Source organism: Chaetodon auriga, chromosome 12, assembly GCF_051107435.1.
Source record: "Chaetodon auriga isolate fChaAug3 chromosome 12, fChaAug3.hap1, whole genome shotgun sequence".
NCBI lineage: Eukaryota > Metazoa > Chordata > Actinopteri > Chaetodontiformes > Chaetodontidae > Chaetodon > Chaetodon auriga.
The window spans coordinates 21,564,572-21,577,883 of NC_135085.1; the positions used below are offsets into that span (position 1 = coordinate 21,564,572).

At 43.2% G+C, this 13,312-nt stretch overlaps 2 protein-coding genes across 2 annotated transcripts; both read right to left on the bottom strand.

The window, feature by feature from the left end:
• Positions 1-158: 158 nt before the first annotated feature.
• Positions 159-7,940, bottom strand: hectd3 (HECT domain containing 3). Its single transcript, XM_076745827.1, has 20 exons — positions 7,861-7,940; positions 6,992-7,460; positions 6,405-6,658; positions 6,162-6,297; positions 5,662-5,783; positions 5,062-5,175; positions 4,621-4,703; positions 4,309-4,474; positions 4,046-4,127; positions 3,482-3,664; positions 3,178-3,230; positions 2,924-3,092; positions 2,705-2,818; positions 2,504-2,593; positions 2,078-2,284; positions 1,764-1,893; positions 1,514-1,588; positions 1,244-1,325; positions 1,040-1,111; positions 159-778 (listed from the first exon to the last, which is right to left on the bottom strand). Exons 2-20 carry the CDS (start codon positions 7,343-7,345, stop codon positions 694-696), a joined length of 2,571 nt encoding a protein of 856 aa, XP_076601942.1. The 5' UTR covers positions 7,346-7,460; positions 7,861-7,940; the 3' UTR covers positions 159-693.
• Positions 7,941-8,748: 808 nt separating this feature from the next.
• Positions 8,749-11,435, bottom strand: best4 (bestrophin 4). Its single transcript, XM_076745089.1, has 9 exons — positions 11,284-11,435; positions 11,097-11,197; positions 10,785-11,018; positions 10,027-10,181; positions 9,818-9,895; positions 9,518-9,670; positions 9,348-9,428; positions 9,106-9,260; positions 8,749-9,028 (listed from the first exon to the last, which is right to left on the bottom strand). Exons 1-9 carry the CDS (start codon positions 11,433-11,435, stop codon positions 8,749-8,751), a joined length of 1,389 nt encoding a protein of 462 aa, XP_076601204.1.
• Positions 11,436-13,312: the final 1,877 nt, after the last annotated feature.

Below are 13,312 nucleotides of genomic sequence, written 5' to 3' on the forward strand. Positions count from 1 at the left end.
AACAATTTGTGTCTTGCTCAAGTGTTAGAAAAAAGTCAAACGCCTGACTTTTTTTTTTTTTTTTACTAAAATACTAGTAGTATTAACCCTTTGAATTATTATTGTTGTATTTTCATAACTAAAAATTAATGAGACAAGGAATCAAACACGCTATTTTTACATTTTCCTCTTTTATTATACATTTATTTTTAAGATATATACTGTTAACCAGTCATTATTAAATCATATAGTCAGTCATATTAATAATATTAATAATTACTTCATGCTCTGAATGCAGTGATTTGATGTTCCTAAAATTACTTCACTGCCATCACCAGTTCATTTAATGCACATACTGTACAATGTTAATCAATTTTTAACAAGCTCTAAAAAAGCTAATTTTCTCATGATGTGCTGCATCCCATTTATTTGTAGCACGATACTCTTGAGGAAACTTTAACGTCAATCATCTTCTCATAATCTCCCATTGACACTGACAAGCCTGTAACATCGCTTCATTCAATGTTTCAGTCTAGACACAAAAGTCTATAATAAAAACACCATGAGTAGTTTCCATGATTCCATATAGTTCTTTATTATATACAGCTAGGATTAATTGGCAGTTGTCATATTCTGTATGATATGGTGATAAACTTGGCAGATTTCTCCATTCATCAGTGATTGTAAAGTTTGTTCAGTGAGGCGGCACAGAGATCACTCTTCCCAGGGGCTCATGTCTGTGTCAATGGCCACACAGTTGTATGCAGCATACCGCAGCTTCTCCTCACAAACTTTTGCACTGCAGGACAGAACGAAAGCAGTATTATGAAAATGTACCCACTTCATGAGAGCTCAGAGCGTTTTTTTTATAGAATAATGACAACGTAAACATAAATTCAGCTTTTATTAAACTTCTGTCTTGCTTTTGCACCATAGAAACAGAAACAGGTTTGTATCAAAGCTCAATATGGCAATGCATACAGTACATATTAAGCACAAATGTACACAACAACATATAGTAACAGGTGGTGTATATACATAGCACAGGACACTGGTGTACCTTGGGTAGTTGGGTAAATAAAGAGTGCTGGAACATGTGGAGGACTGAGGAAGTGCATCGGTCGTTTCAGAGCTAAATCAGGAAACAGATCAACATTTCAAAACAGAGAACTGAGCAGAATTTAAAGTTTTCTAAATGAGCTATTTTGCTATCAATAGCAAACAGTAGTTTGTCATTTTTTTATAAAGATGTACTTGCACTGACCCTTGTTTGTCGGGGAAGACGTAGATTGGCGCAGGAAGACGACTTCGACCGGTTACAAACCTCAGAAACCTGCTGCGATCCTCTGAAAACAAAATTCAACATCTTCAGTCACTTCATTCTCACCATGAAGGTTGGTTCATAGTCCTCATCTCATCACTAATGCAGAAGTGTTTCAGCACAACAAATACATGAAGACACTCTGGAGGCTTCAAACTATGCAGTTAAAAGACATTCACTCCAGCAGACACGGCCGGTAAACGGTGAACTGACCGTTGGTGAAGTTCGTCAGTGCTTCCCATAAGTACTGTACTCTAACGTCACTTTGTTCCAGGTCCTCATAGTGTGCTGGAAGGGTGAGAGAAGCAGCATTAATGCATTACAGTGATATAATCTGTCTTTGTCAGCATGCTGACGCCTGCTAATTAACACTAAACACAAAGCACAGCTGAGGCTGATAACTGAAAAAGTGAAAATTTGACCCGATAATTGTGCAACACTAAAAGTCAGGCTTGACACTCACTAAGTCGTTTCAGGGCTTCCACAGAGATCTCGGGGTCTCCACACACTTTCTTCTCCACTTCCTGCCAGGTGAGCAGGTCCAGCACCGCCTGAGGAACCACCTTCAGCAGCCCCACCTGCATGGCTGCAATCTGCCATACACATACAGGTAATCAGCCACATGCACGCACTCTAGTGATTCAGCAGCTCTGCAGCACCATATTTACTGGATGAGTTCATACTGAAGAATAACAGTACGTGCAACTAGAGATACTCTACCCACACATGAAGCAGCTACATACAGGAAGGGAAAGTGTCCCCACACCGAAGTCTCACCTGCTGCTTGCTCTCCTCGAGCCGAACCTTCTGCACCAGGCGGATGAACTGGCTGCGGTCCTCGTAGCGAACGGCCACATTACTGCCTCCGGGGATGAGCTCCACCATCTGGCCGTCGCTCAGCAGGGTGGTGTACACCAGCTCCTCACCAAACCTGAACTCGAACGTCTCCCGGTCCATGTTCTCTATGGCCTCCAGCAGGTTGACCTGAACACACATCCAAGTCTAATTTAAGACAGTGACTAGGAAAAGAAGGACCGCTGGCCACACCAGACAGCAGTTCCTCACTTCTTCTTCATTTGAATGTAAAAATTAAAACATAACATATTGATGATAATTGAACCAAAAAATGTTTGTGATTCAAAGTGCTGTACATAAAAACAATTGCTATTTGCATTTATATGACTGTTGAGCAAATGTCCTCACCAGCATAGAGTCTACAGCAGGGAAGTCTTTATTCCAGCTGACAGCCTCTCCAGTCAGCTGCTTCCACACCAGCCCGGGCAGAGCCAGGACCTGCAGGATTGGACACAGACGAAGCCAGAAAATGAAGTCTCTACACCCACTCAGTCTTATTTTATAGTGATGTTTGTGACCTGCAGCAGGTGGAGAGCGAGCATCACTCACCAAGAAGTCTTTTCCTCTGAGTGCAGCCCCCATGAGCTGACCGATCCACTCGTACTTTTGGAACTCTTTACAGGACGGGTTTGGGACGTAGTAATCTCTGGCCTCTAAGGAACCCTGAGAGACCAGCAAAAGTCAGGTGAAGAAAAAGCCTCAACCAATCAGGACACTGGACTGCAGCCTCGTGCTGACGGTGTGCAGACAGTGACGGTGAGCGATTACCTGGTTGGACGTACGGGCGAAGAACGGCAGAGGCATCGCACACTCAGCTGAGCTGGGGCAAAGCTCCTCAGACATGTCCGCCAGGCTGTCCCGAAATCCACCTCCCTGGTCGATGATTCCCTCTGCAATAAACTTACATTCCCACCACTGGTCATAGCGAGCGGGCCATCTGCCAAACCAAGAGGAAAGACGGCAGATTTAGATATGAAATCCTTTAGTTACAGTTACAGTCATGCACACCTAAAAATGCACACCTGTAATCCAGAGTCTTCTCAAATTTGTCAGACGGCTTGAGACCTTCATACACCTGCCGGGAGAGAAAGAAAGAGCGTAAGGCAACAGTAACAGCATCCATAACGCCATAGATGGAGCAACGAAAAGACTGATGAAAACTGGCACATGTATCTCAAACCAGAATCCCCAAACACTCTTTTTAGCACATATAAATCTCATCACATGGAGGTTTATTAGTGAATTCTACGCTTCTCACCTCAAGGCGACATGAACAGTCTAGCCTGACAGTGAGGAAGTGAAGTCACCACTCAAAGTGTTTCATACCTGACTGAACACAGCGTTCTTGCAGCTGGGGTCCAGAGACGGGTTGTCCCTGTGCTCCATGGCCAGACGGCGGTTGATGTACAGTCGGGGCATGAAGTTTGGCTTACTGGTCTCAGAGTCCTTCAGACACTGGGTGATGAGGGCTGAGCGGCGCTTGGACAGCAGCAGGAACTGCTTTATGTTCTGGAGGGTGCCAAAATAAAGAGGAGCGAGGGGGTGTGAATGGACGCAGAGGCCACGTCAGAACATTAACAAATGTCATCCACTACTTAATCCTGCTGTATTTAACTTTCTGTCTTTTGTACCTGCTCTTCCTTTTTTTTAACCTGTTTGTTTCTGCATACAGAGAAAACGGCAATAAATTCTACCTCAACTGCAACCTTGAAAAGTTTTATTTTCAAGACAAAGCACTGTGTCACTGGGATTTAAGAAAAGTCATACCATGTTGTATATTTACTAGAAATCTGATAGCTGTTAAAAAATAACAGTAAAGTTGTTGCTGCTTTTTTTTAATAATTATTCAATGCTCGTATTCTATATTCTAAAAGCTTCACGATGACTCACCTTGATCTGGTTGAAGGTACCCAGACTGTAGTCCCAGGCTGGTACCAAGTGTGGGAGCACACTGTCCAAAAGACTGATGAACCTGCAGAGAGCGAGACAGAAGAGAATAACCTCCACGAACACTGACACATACTACACGCTTATAGGCAGTGAAGACAATCTGAATCAGACTGTAATGTCTGAGATTTAAATAACTCTGGAGCTGTAATTTTATGTGCTATGACTGCTGCTGAATGCTGGCAGGAAGATGAACGCCGCTCTACCTCTGGATGACCAGCGCTCTGCGGTACAGGAAGTCAGACGTGTTGCCCTGCAGACGGGGGTAGCGCACCAGGTTCGAGGACTGGAAAACATCAGCATTCAGACCCAGGTCTCTTTCACATGACGACTTGATCTTCAAGCCTCGGATCCGGACGTCTATCCCCTCATCTGTAAAAGCCAAAGGAGAGAAAAAAAATCATTGCTTTAAGGCTCATCGGTTCAGAAGCTGCTGCAGCCAAAGAAGAAGTACTGGAGTGTTTAAACCACAGGAAATATCTGGTTAAAAAACCTGAGAAACATGATGAAAACCTCACCTCTGCATTCCTCAATCCGAATCTCAATTACAGGCAGGTGAGACGTCATATCCTCCAGCACGCACACTTCTCCAATCAGGTTGCTTAGAGGCAAAACAAGAGCAGAGGTTGTTCAAAGCAACTGCAGTCAAACCGACAAAGCATGATTAACAGGCCTAGAACAATATACGGGGCAGATGTTTGCCTTCGATTTAACATCAGATATCGTCACTGTAACAGTAGGGAGGTTTCTTCCTTTTAGCATATTTTCCATTCATTTCATGCACTAAATAATATCAAAAGGTAGTTAATTATAATATTAAAGTATGATTTCCCTATCTGCAGACAATGAGTGGGTCATCCTGCCTCATCCTGCTGTTCCTCTTCCTTCTGAAGCTCATACGCTGTAATCTGAAGCATATCAGTGAAATATGTTGACAAAGATCTCCTGAAAAGGCTCACTCGTCTATGGTGACATCACTCAGCTTCTTCAGGTTGTCTCCCTCTCCTCCAAAAACCGTGACTCGCTTGGGCATGTAGTTATCATCCGTAGAGTCCACCGTCAGTATCAGCTTACTGGAGAGCAAACAGAAGCTCGTAAAACACACAGAGAACATGTACAATTTATCTTTATACAACGTATCTGACATCTTTAAGCAAACATAAAATATGTCACGGCTCACTGCGCACATCCTGTTTGAGCGACCATGAATAATTACCTTCTTAATAAGAAATTTGAGTGTGGTACCACAGTTTTGTAAATGGCGATTACGCGTCAACATGCTGCGCTCAGCATTTCATATTAGCTGCAGTGACTGAAATCACCCAGCATCAAACATGGCTGCTCATTATTTGGCTCACACGACGATGTGAATCAGGAGGTGAATGTCTGGTCACAATGTCAGTCCAAAGCTGTCCAAGCTGTCAGATAACTAATAGAGCTTGACTGATAATATAATGATATATAATAACAATAGCTTGGAGCAGGAAAAGCCGATAGCTGATTGCACCTCCCCCAGGGTTTACACACCCTACCGCTGGCATTCATTTCTCGTTTCTTACTTGACCACGGTGCCTCTCTTCATGTGCAGGCGGATCCAGTGTTGTCCCTGCATGCCGTCGCTCTCCCAGTAAGTTTCTATGTCGCCGTCTGTCAGACAGCTCACGCCTCCGCTGGGATCGTCCTGTCAGCAAATATCAGTTACTTCAACGACTGACAGAAGAGCACAGTAGTAACTTCACGTCCTTCACAGGGGGACACACCACTCACTGTGACAGTCAGACAAGTCTGTCTGTGCAGACAATAAACACACTTTTAAAAATTCACACAGCTTTATTCTAATAGCTCTGTTTGACTAGAAAATGTGCACAACGAGCCTTAAATCCCTGTTTGTTAGAAGGACTGACTGACCTTATTGATTTTAAGGGGTGTCTATAATATCTATAATATGAAACATGCATAAAACATGTCAGTCAGGGGTCGACAGTTTATAGAAAATGGGTTGATGAAGGAAAAAGGTTGGGAACCACTGATCTAGACTGTTTGAGTGTGTGAGACTCACCGAATATGAAGAGACATCGATGCTGGTCACGCACTGCTTCACGCTCCCCAGGTTCTCGTCCTCTTTCCCTATGTGATCGTAGAAGTAGTGCACCAGGTCCTCGTCGCATTCATACGTCCAGGTTGGAGGGACATACCTTGAAGGTTTGAGTTAAATAACGGCTTAATTTGACAATCTGCGGCTGCCTAAGAACAACGCAAACAGTCTTAACTCTCCAGTTTGATTTAACGTAAACACGCTCACCTTAGCTTCTGGACGGCGTCGTCGTCACTCTCAGCGATTCTGGGTTTGGAGCCCATGTAAAGCGCATTCTCCACATTCACCACCTGCTCCCACCTGTTGCAGGGCTTGTGGTCGTACCCGAAGAGCTGCTGCTGCCTGCTGACGGTCTCTGGTGACTCCACGGGGACGAGCCTGTCGCCTCCCTCGGTGTGTTTGCACACCAGGATCCAGCCTTCCTCCAGCTCCATGCCTGGACGGTGCTCCTCCATCTGCTCCTGGATGCAGACATGGATCGTTAAGTAGGATTACACAATGTGGAAAAACAAACACAAACGGGAGATGACCTTCTTCTGATATGAGTGTGAAGTAGCCTGAGATTGTCCTGAAGCTGTGCAGCGGGATTCATCCCAGCTGAGGTGGAAGGAGGCAGAGCTCCATGTATGCACTGAAACCATGGTTGTAATTTAGACTACATGAAGTAAACCTGATGCAAGAGTAAAGGAATGTAATGTAGTGCAAGTCGCAGTAGTGTGATTATCATCATTTGTTTCACGGTAAATCACCTGATTTGCAAGATGATGAAAACATGGAGACAGACAGATGCTTACCTTAATGATTTTGACCCACAGGCCCTGGTTGTTGCGGTATTCCTCCCCTGTTGTCCGGATACATGTCCCTTTCTTTGGTTCAATGTTGTACTTGCATAATTTCTTCATGTGTGGGGTTTGGTGCGGGTTTTCAAAGACGGAGACGAGAGTTTTCCCCACAATGGAGCCTCCTGCAGATCCTCCGGAGGAGGCAGAGGAGGTGGACGATGAATCCTTGCAGATTTTGTAGCACACCTCTTTGGGGACATAACACAGGCACTCCGCGAGCGGCTCGCTCTTCTTGAAACACTCAATGCACCTGTTCAGGAAGCGGATCCTGCCGAGCAGCAGGTGAGGGTTGTCACCCACAGACATGGTGATGGTGGAGGTGGTGGACGAGGTGACAGTCAGCAGCTCTGCAGCAGGGGGGCGTCAGCTGACATTACACCGCTGTCCCGCTTTTGTTTCCCTGCCTGGTTGCGGGATGTTCCTGTCACACAAACCGAACAAAAGCGAATATTCCTGAGTAACAGTGGATCCAATAAACAGCAGCCAAACCCAGTGCGCTAATTTGAATTCCAGCTCTCTTCCAATGGGTGTGTACAGGGTCTAAAAGGTCAGAAATGCGCCAATGAGCGACCAAAGTCCGCTGACACAGTGAGAAAAGTATCGACTAACTCTAAACGATAACAAGTGAGTAAGCTAAAGTTAGCAAGCTAGCCAGGTGTTTGGTAAATTAGCGTATATTGCGGCGTTTACGATGCGTTAGCTTTCACCCGCCCAAAAAACGGGTGGCGAGCAGCATTAATTTCATTCAGAAGTTGAGGAGAGACAATCTTCCATGAGCTAAAAGGCAGAGTTATGCATAGAAGTTGTAAATGTAAACATACCCTTACTTCCGACAAGGATCTTAAATGACACTAGCTATCGCTGTGAATTTCTTTGGATATCTGACAACGCGGAAGAGCAGAGGGCACTTTTGACCCTCTCGGACTTCCGTCGTTTACACTTCAAAATAAAAGTCTTACCACTGAGTTCATTAATCCTTCATTAGACATAGTCACGACAGTGCGCTGTTGTATTATTTGTCACGTTTGTGTACTAGTTGCCATGGATTTTACCCATCCGAGGGTGGATGTAATGTGATCGTACAGAATGATGTACTGCTTTTGTTTTGTGCTGTTTCTGGTGAGCAGGCAGACCACGTGGATTCACGTAAACGCATACCACCCACACTGCAGTCTGTACTGGCCCTGCGGGCTGTATACCACTACAAGGATTTCACAGCCATAGACGTAGCTGCTTGCCAAAAAAATGTTACTTATAATACATAAGATCATTGTATAAAATATATATCTTGTTAGCTTTATTAAGGCATCAGTAATGATAATCCATGAATGCACATTATACTGTATAGAAAATGTGTGACCGGTCCTTTGCATCAGTGTAGCTGCTGTAATGTCTGAGGGGACTCCCTTGTTTATGACATGTACTTGGCTGATTAAGGTGAATGAAATGAAATGACACGTGTGGATGACTGCAGCAGACAGGCAAAAAAAACAAACAAACATTGAGATCATCAAGGTTTAGAAAATACTATATTCTCATTAACAAAAGGTTAAAGTGCTGAATAATCATTTTCATTTTCAAACATGCATAATAAGAACAAATATGTTTTATCTCTCAAATCAATTTAGAGGTGTCAAATCAAAAAAGATGTTATACAATAAGAGTTGATTCAGAAACACACAGTGGTTCAATCACAATAAGTATCATCTTCACTCGTGTTGTTCCACTACAATTTTAAGGAATGCCGTTTCATGTTCTTTGTGGTTGGTGGCATTGATGTCATCCTCAGGGGAAGCATCAGCATCATCTTCCTCATTTGAGTGTGATAAGACATCCAATAGAGAAGGGAGGCTCCCACCTCGCAGGGTGCCTTTCCCTCTCTGCAGGAGTCTGTCGAGACCATTGCCCAGAGAGCCCTGAGGAGCTAAAAACTGTTTCTTTGTGGGAGTGTCTTCAGGCTGATGAATCTCAAGATCGTCCGCGCTCATCCTGCAAACATGGCAGACATAATGAGCTCAGGTCTTTGCAGCAACAAGAGGCACTGAAACATAAATGGTAAAACTCACCTCATGTCAAAGGTGGAGCCTTTGAAGGCCGGTTTGAGAGTCTCTGCTGCTGTCGACAGAGTGTATGGGATGGAGAAATGTCTCTGCGCCCAGTGCTTGTCCTTCACAATCGGAGCCAGGTTTTGGTACAGGTCATCTACAGCCAGCATTGACACCTACAAGGACAGAAACAGAATTAAAATGACTGCCATTAGCACATATTTTGGGTGTTTTGAGCAGCTGCATAGGAGAGAAGCTTGAACCTGAATGTTTCGGTCAATCAGCTGGTTGGTTTCAAAGTCATCGTCATCCTCTCCAAATGGATTGATGATCAGCTCCCCCACCTGCACAATGGAAATTAAATCCCTCTTTCATGACAAAACCCAAAACAAAATCTGTTCAGTACAAGTGAAGCACGAATGTGCTGTCTCACCTTGAGCCAGCCGGTGTAGAAGAAAAACTGCAGCAGGGTGAAAACAGGAACGTACATGTCCACATTGTGACCCTTGTAGCCTTTCTCAGGGTTCAGAAATTGTCGGCCAATCACGCAGAAAGCGAAGAAGGAGTAAACTGCTATAGTGACTACCTGCAAAGGTAAAAGACACAAGGCAGTGATCAAGTCTTGTGATGAATTTTATAAATATAAAAGTATGAGTGTATTTCCAAACCAAACATAACGAAGCTAAATGCCCGTCAGAGACATGTGCAATCCCCTTCAAGCTCCTGATCCGACCTGAGTGTAGACCAGAGGGATGCTTATCCAGTCATAGTGGAACAGCAGGCTGCACTTGGCTCTGTACTTATTCAGCTCCTGCGGTTATAAACACATGTGATACATTTATAGTTATACAGAAACTGGAGGCAGGCTGGAGCTTCAGATGGCACAGTCAGGATTCAAAGTGAATTTTCCACATTTCTCCTTCTCGTAAAGTAAACACTCACATCCATCAGCAGTCTCAAAGCGATGTCATCCCTCACTCGACCCTCCTCTCTCGCTCTGGACGCCAGGTTTGAGAACCAAGTCAGGGGCATCCAGTACTTGTTGAAATCAGAGTGCAGAGACTCAAAGTGTTTCAGCTCGTGTGTCGTCATGAATCCTGCACAGAGATTCAACACTTTGGGGCAAACTGGATGGATGTAATAAAAATTTGTGATTCAGGGATCCTCTATGAGCCAGAGCGCAGCCTTTCTCTCAGCTATGGAACATCGTGCCTGAAGATCTGAGGCTGCACAATCACTAATGTCTTTCCAGCATGGCTTATATTATTAGTATCATCATTATTGTTGTGGCTTTATTCCTTTCTATTTCAGTATTACTTTACTTGTGTGATTTTATTTTCATTGATGCAGTCATGAAATGTTTTAATCCTGGTTCAACCGTGTAAAGCATTTTGTAACTTTGTTTTGAAAAGTACCACATAAATAAATTTATTATTGTTATTTTAATTTTTCAGATAAGCAAGCATGAAAAAGGTTTATAGTCAATAGCAGCTGGTTGAACTACTTTATGTTTTTTTCTGGCTAACTTAAATTTCTGTACTTTAAACCAGCAAAACCATGTTGCACAGAGCAACTAATAAGAACTTCAGGTGTTAGAGAGGTGCAGTAAAAAGAGAAATATGTTAATTAGATGTAATAAGTCTTGGAAAAGCTCACATAAAGTGACCATATGCTTGATTTCTCTCCACTGTTGCTCTTACCAGCCTCCACTATGTGCTCCAAAGTTGGGAAGCGCTTGTGAACTCTGGTGCTGATGGAGCGGAGAATAAGAACTGAAGACAGGTTGGCGTATCTCATGAGCGTCCGACGCAGCAGACGACCCCTCTCGTCTGCCCCGTGGACGTTCCCAGACACCACCATCATCAGGTTATCAGGCAGCGGGAAGCTGGTGTACTGACCCCACCACCGATTAAAGGCCATGGTCACATAGAAACCTGCGACGAAACAAAATGAATTATGGTGACTCATCTTCACGTTTCATGTTTGTCAGGACGGAGTTCAGTCAGACTCACCCAGTACAAACAGAACTGGGATGAAGCTGGTGTTGGTGAACTGATCACAGTAAAGAGCGACGCGCTCAAATAGATCCTGCTGCCGTGATGTGAGCACGAACCTGTGAGGAAAAGAAAACTTCAGCTGACAGCTGCAAACACTCATATCATACTGTAGCAAACGGCAGAATTAAAGCATGAAATGTACCTGTAAAACAAACTGAAAAACAAATAAACCCCACAGAACACCAGCAGCTCTTTGTAAAGCAGCCTGTAGATGCTTCCCTTCCACCTGAACAGAAGCTTGGAGAAGCCACCAAATCTCACATTGGCCACTTCAAGGGTGTAAGAAACTGTCATGGCTGCGTTTAGTCTGTGTTGTAACAGCAGAAAATTCCTGTAAGACATCATGAAGTCATGCAGAAATCTAAATATGTTTCTCTTGATTTATACATTTTAAGACCATCTCCTATAACAGAAATCTAAAGTTGTGTCTTACCTGAAGGACAGGTGTGTCACCTGGTCCTGTGTTGGATCCTGCTGTCCTGAGAAGAGAAGTCCTTCGTCTGGGTGTCAATTTAAACTTCTCTGTTGTGCTCTCATAAATTAACATCTTAAATTTATTACCTGGGAACCTGAAGCCCAAGAGATACACACCTACAGACACTGAGCGCCTGTTAGAGCCGGAAACAACCTGGAAATAAAGTAACCTCAGTTTTTTTTTTCTCACAGCAAATTCTCCAGTATTGACTGTTGTGTAAGTGAAAATCTTTGGTTGTTAATTAGACAGTTTAATAGTAGTAGCAGTAGTAATGGTAGTTGAAGTAGTATCATAGTAACATAATATGATAATAGGAAAAAGAAAGAGACAACAGAAACCCTGCATGTGTATTTCATATATACATCAATCAAGCTGTATACACACATAAAAACACATATACAGAAAAGTTTACCCAAATTAACATAAGAGACAAGATAAGATATAACTTTATTTATCCCACACCAGGGAAATCATGTTGTTACAGACAGCAGTAGTAGCAAAAATAAAGGATAAAGGAGACGTAGAAAAAAATAAATGCACAATGAAAAGGAATAGTTTTACACGTGAAATGTATATACATCAATATTACATTAAATTTTATGTAGATCTCCTCTGATCCACATAAACACAACAAGAGAAACAGAGTGAAAATATCAATCTTATATCATCTTTTAGAGTGTTTGTGCTTCATGAATCTTCATTATTCTCTTTATATTCTATCTAATTTATTGTGAAATATGTATCAGATTTTTGTTATTTAATTAATTTTCAAGATATTCTGCGTTCTATGTGGTTTTCAGACTCAACACTGTTTCTAAAAGTCCACATCTCTGTTAAAAATGTCTTTTCTAGATAGTACTTTGGCCCCTATATCTCAGTGCATCTAAGGCCCCTGCCATAGGAAATCAAATAAAGCACAGATTGATTGCACAGCAGAGGCTTTGCAGCGTTATTTACTGTTTGGACAAACATCTTTACAGTGTGGTGCAGACAGACCGTCGGATGGGTCCGTCCCACCCGTCCCTCAGCCTTTGTCATTGGCTGCTGTCCTCTGCTCACTTGTTTGTCTTTCACATCGTTACAGCCGTCCACTGTAAATCAGACTCTCGTTAGTGGCGTGTTTTATCCTCTGACTCTGTTTGCTCTCCCTGACAGGACATTTATGAGGCCATCGGTCGTCCATCAGAGCCTGGACAAGACGTGACCGCTGTGGACTTCCCTGGCCTTGGTCTGAATCTATGCCAGCTCTATCTTTAACATGGTGCACTTTTACTAGCAGATTCATGGACACATCTCAGTGAAGTCAGTGTCTTCATTTGGCTGGTGAACGGTAGTTTCCGTCCCTGTCACTGGATGGCGCTGTGTTGATGTTCAGCAGGGCTCTCAGCCTGAGCCCTGAGGCCTCACTGTCTGTATTTACCTCAAAAACAAAGACGCCCAAAGGTTCTTTTATTGACAGAAAACAGCAAAAGAACATCTGACGTGTTTAAAACCGTGTAAGTATGCCCATTCGTAATGCTCCTTATGCATGAAAGTACAGATCAGCTGTTAGTACAACACACTTGTTTATCTGTCTTGATTCTCCATGAAACTCATTTCATTTTAGTTTGCTCTTAAAAGTGGTACCAAAATATATCTTTAAACTATCTGCACAAGGACTTTCCACTTTTATGTCTGTTTCTCCATCCTGTGTAAA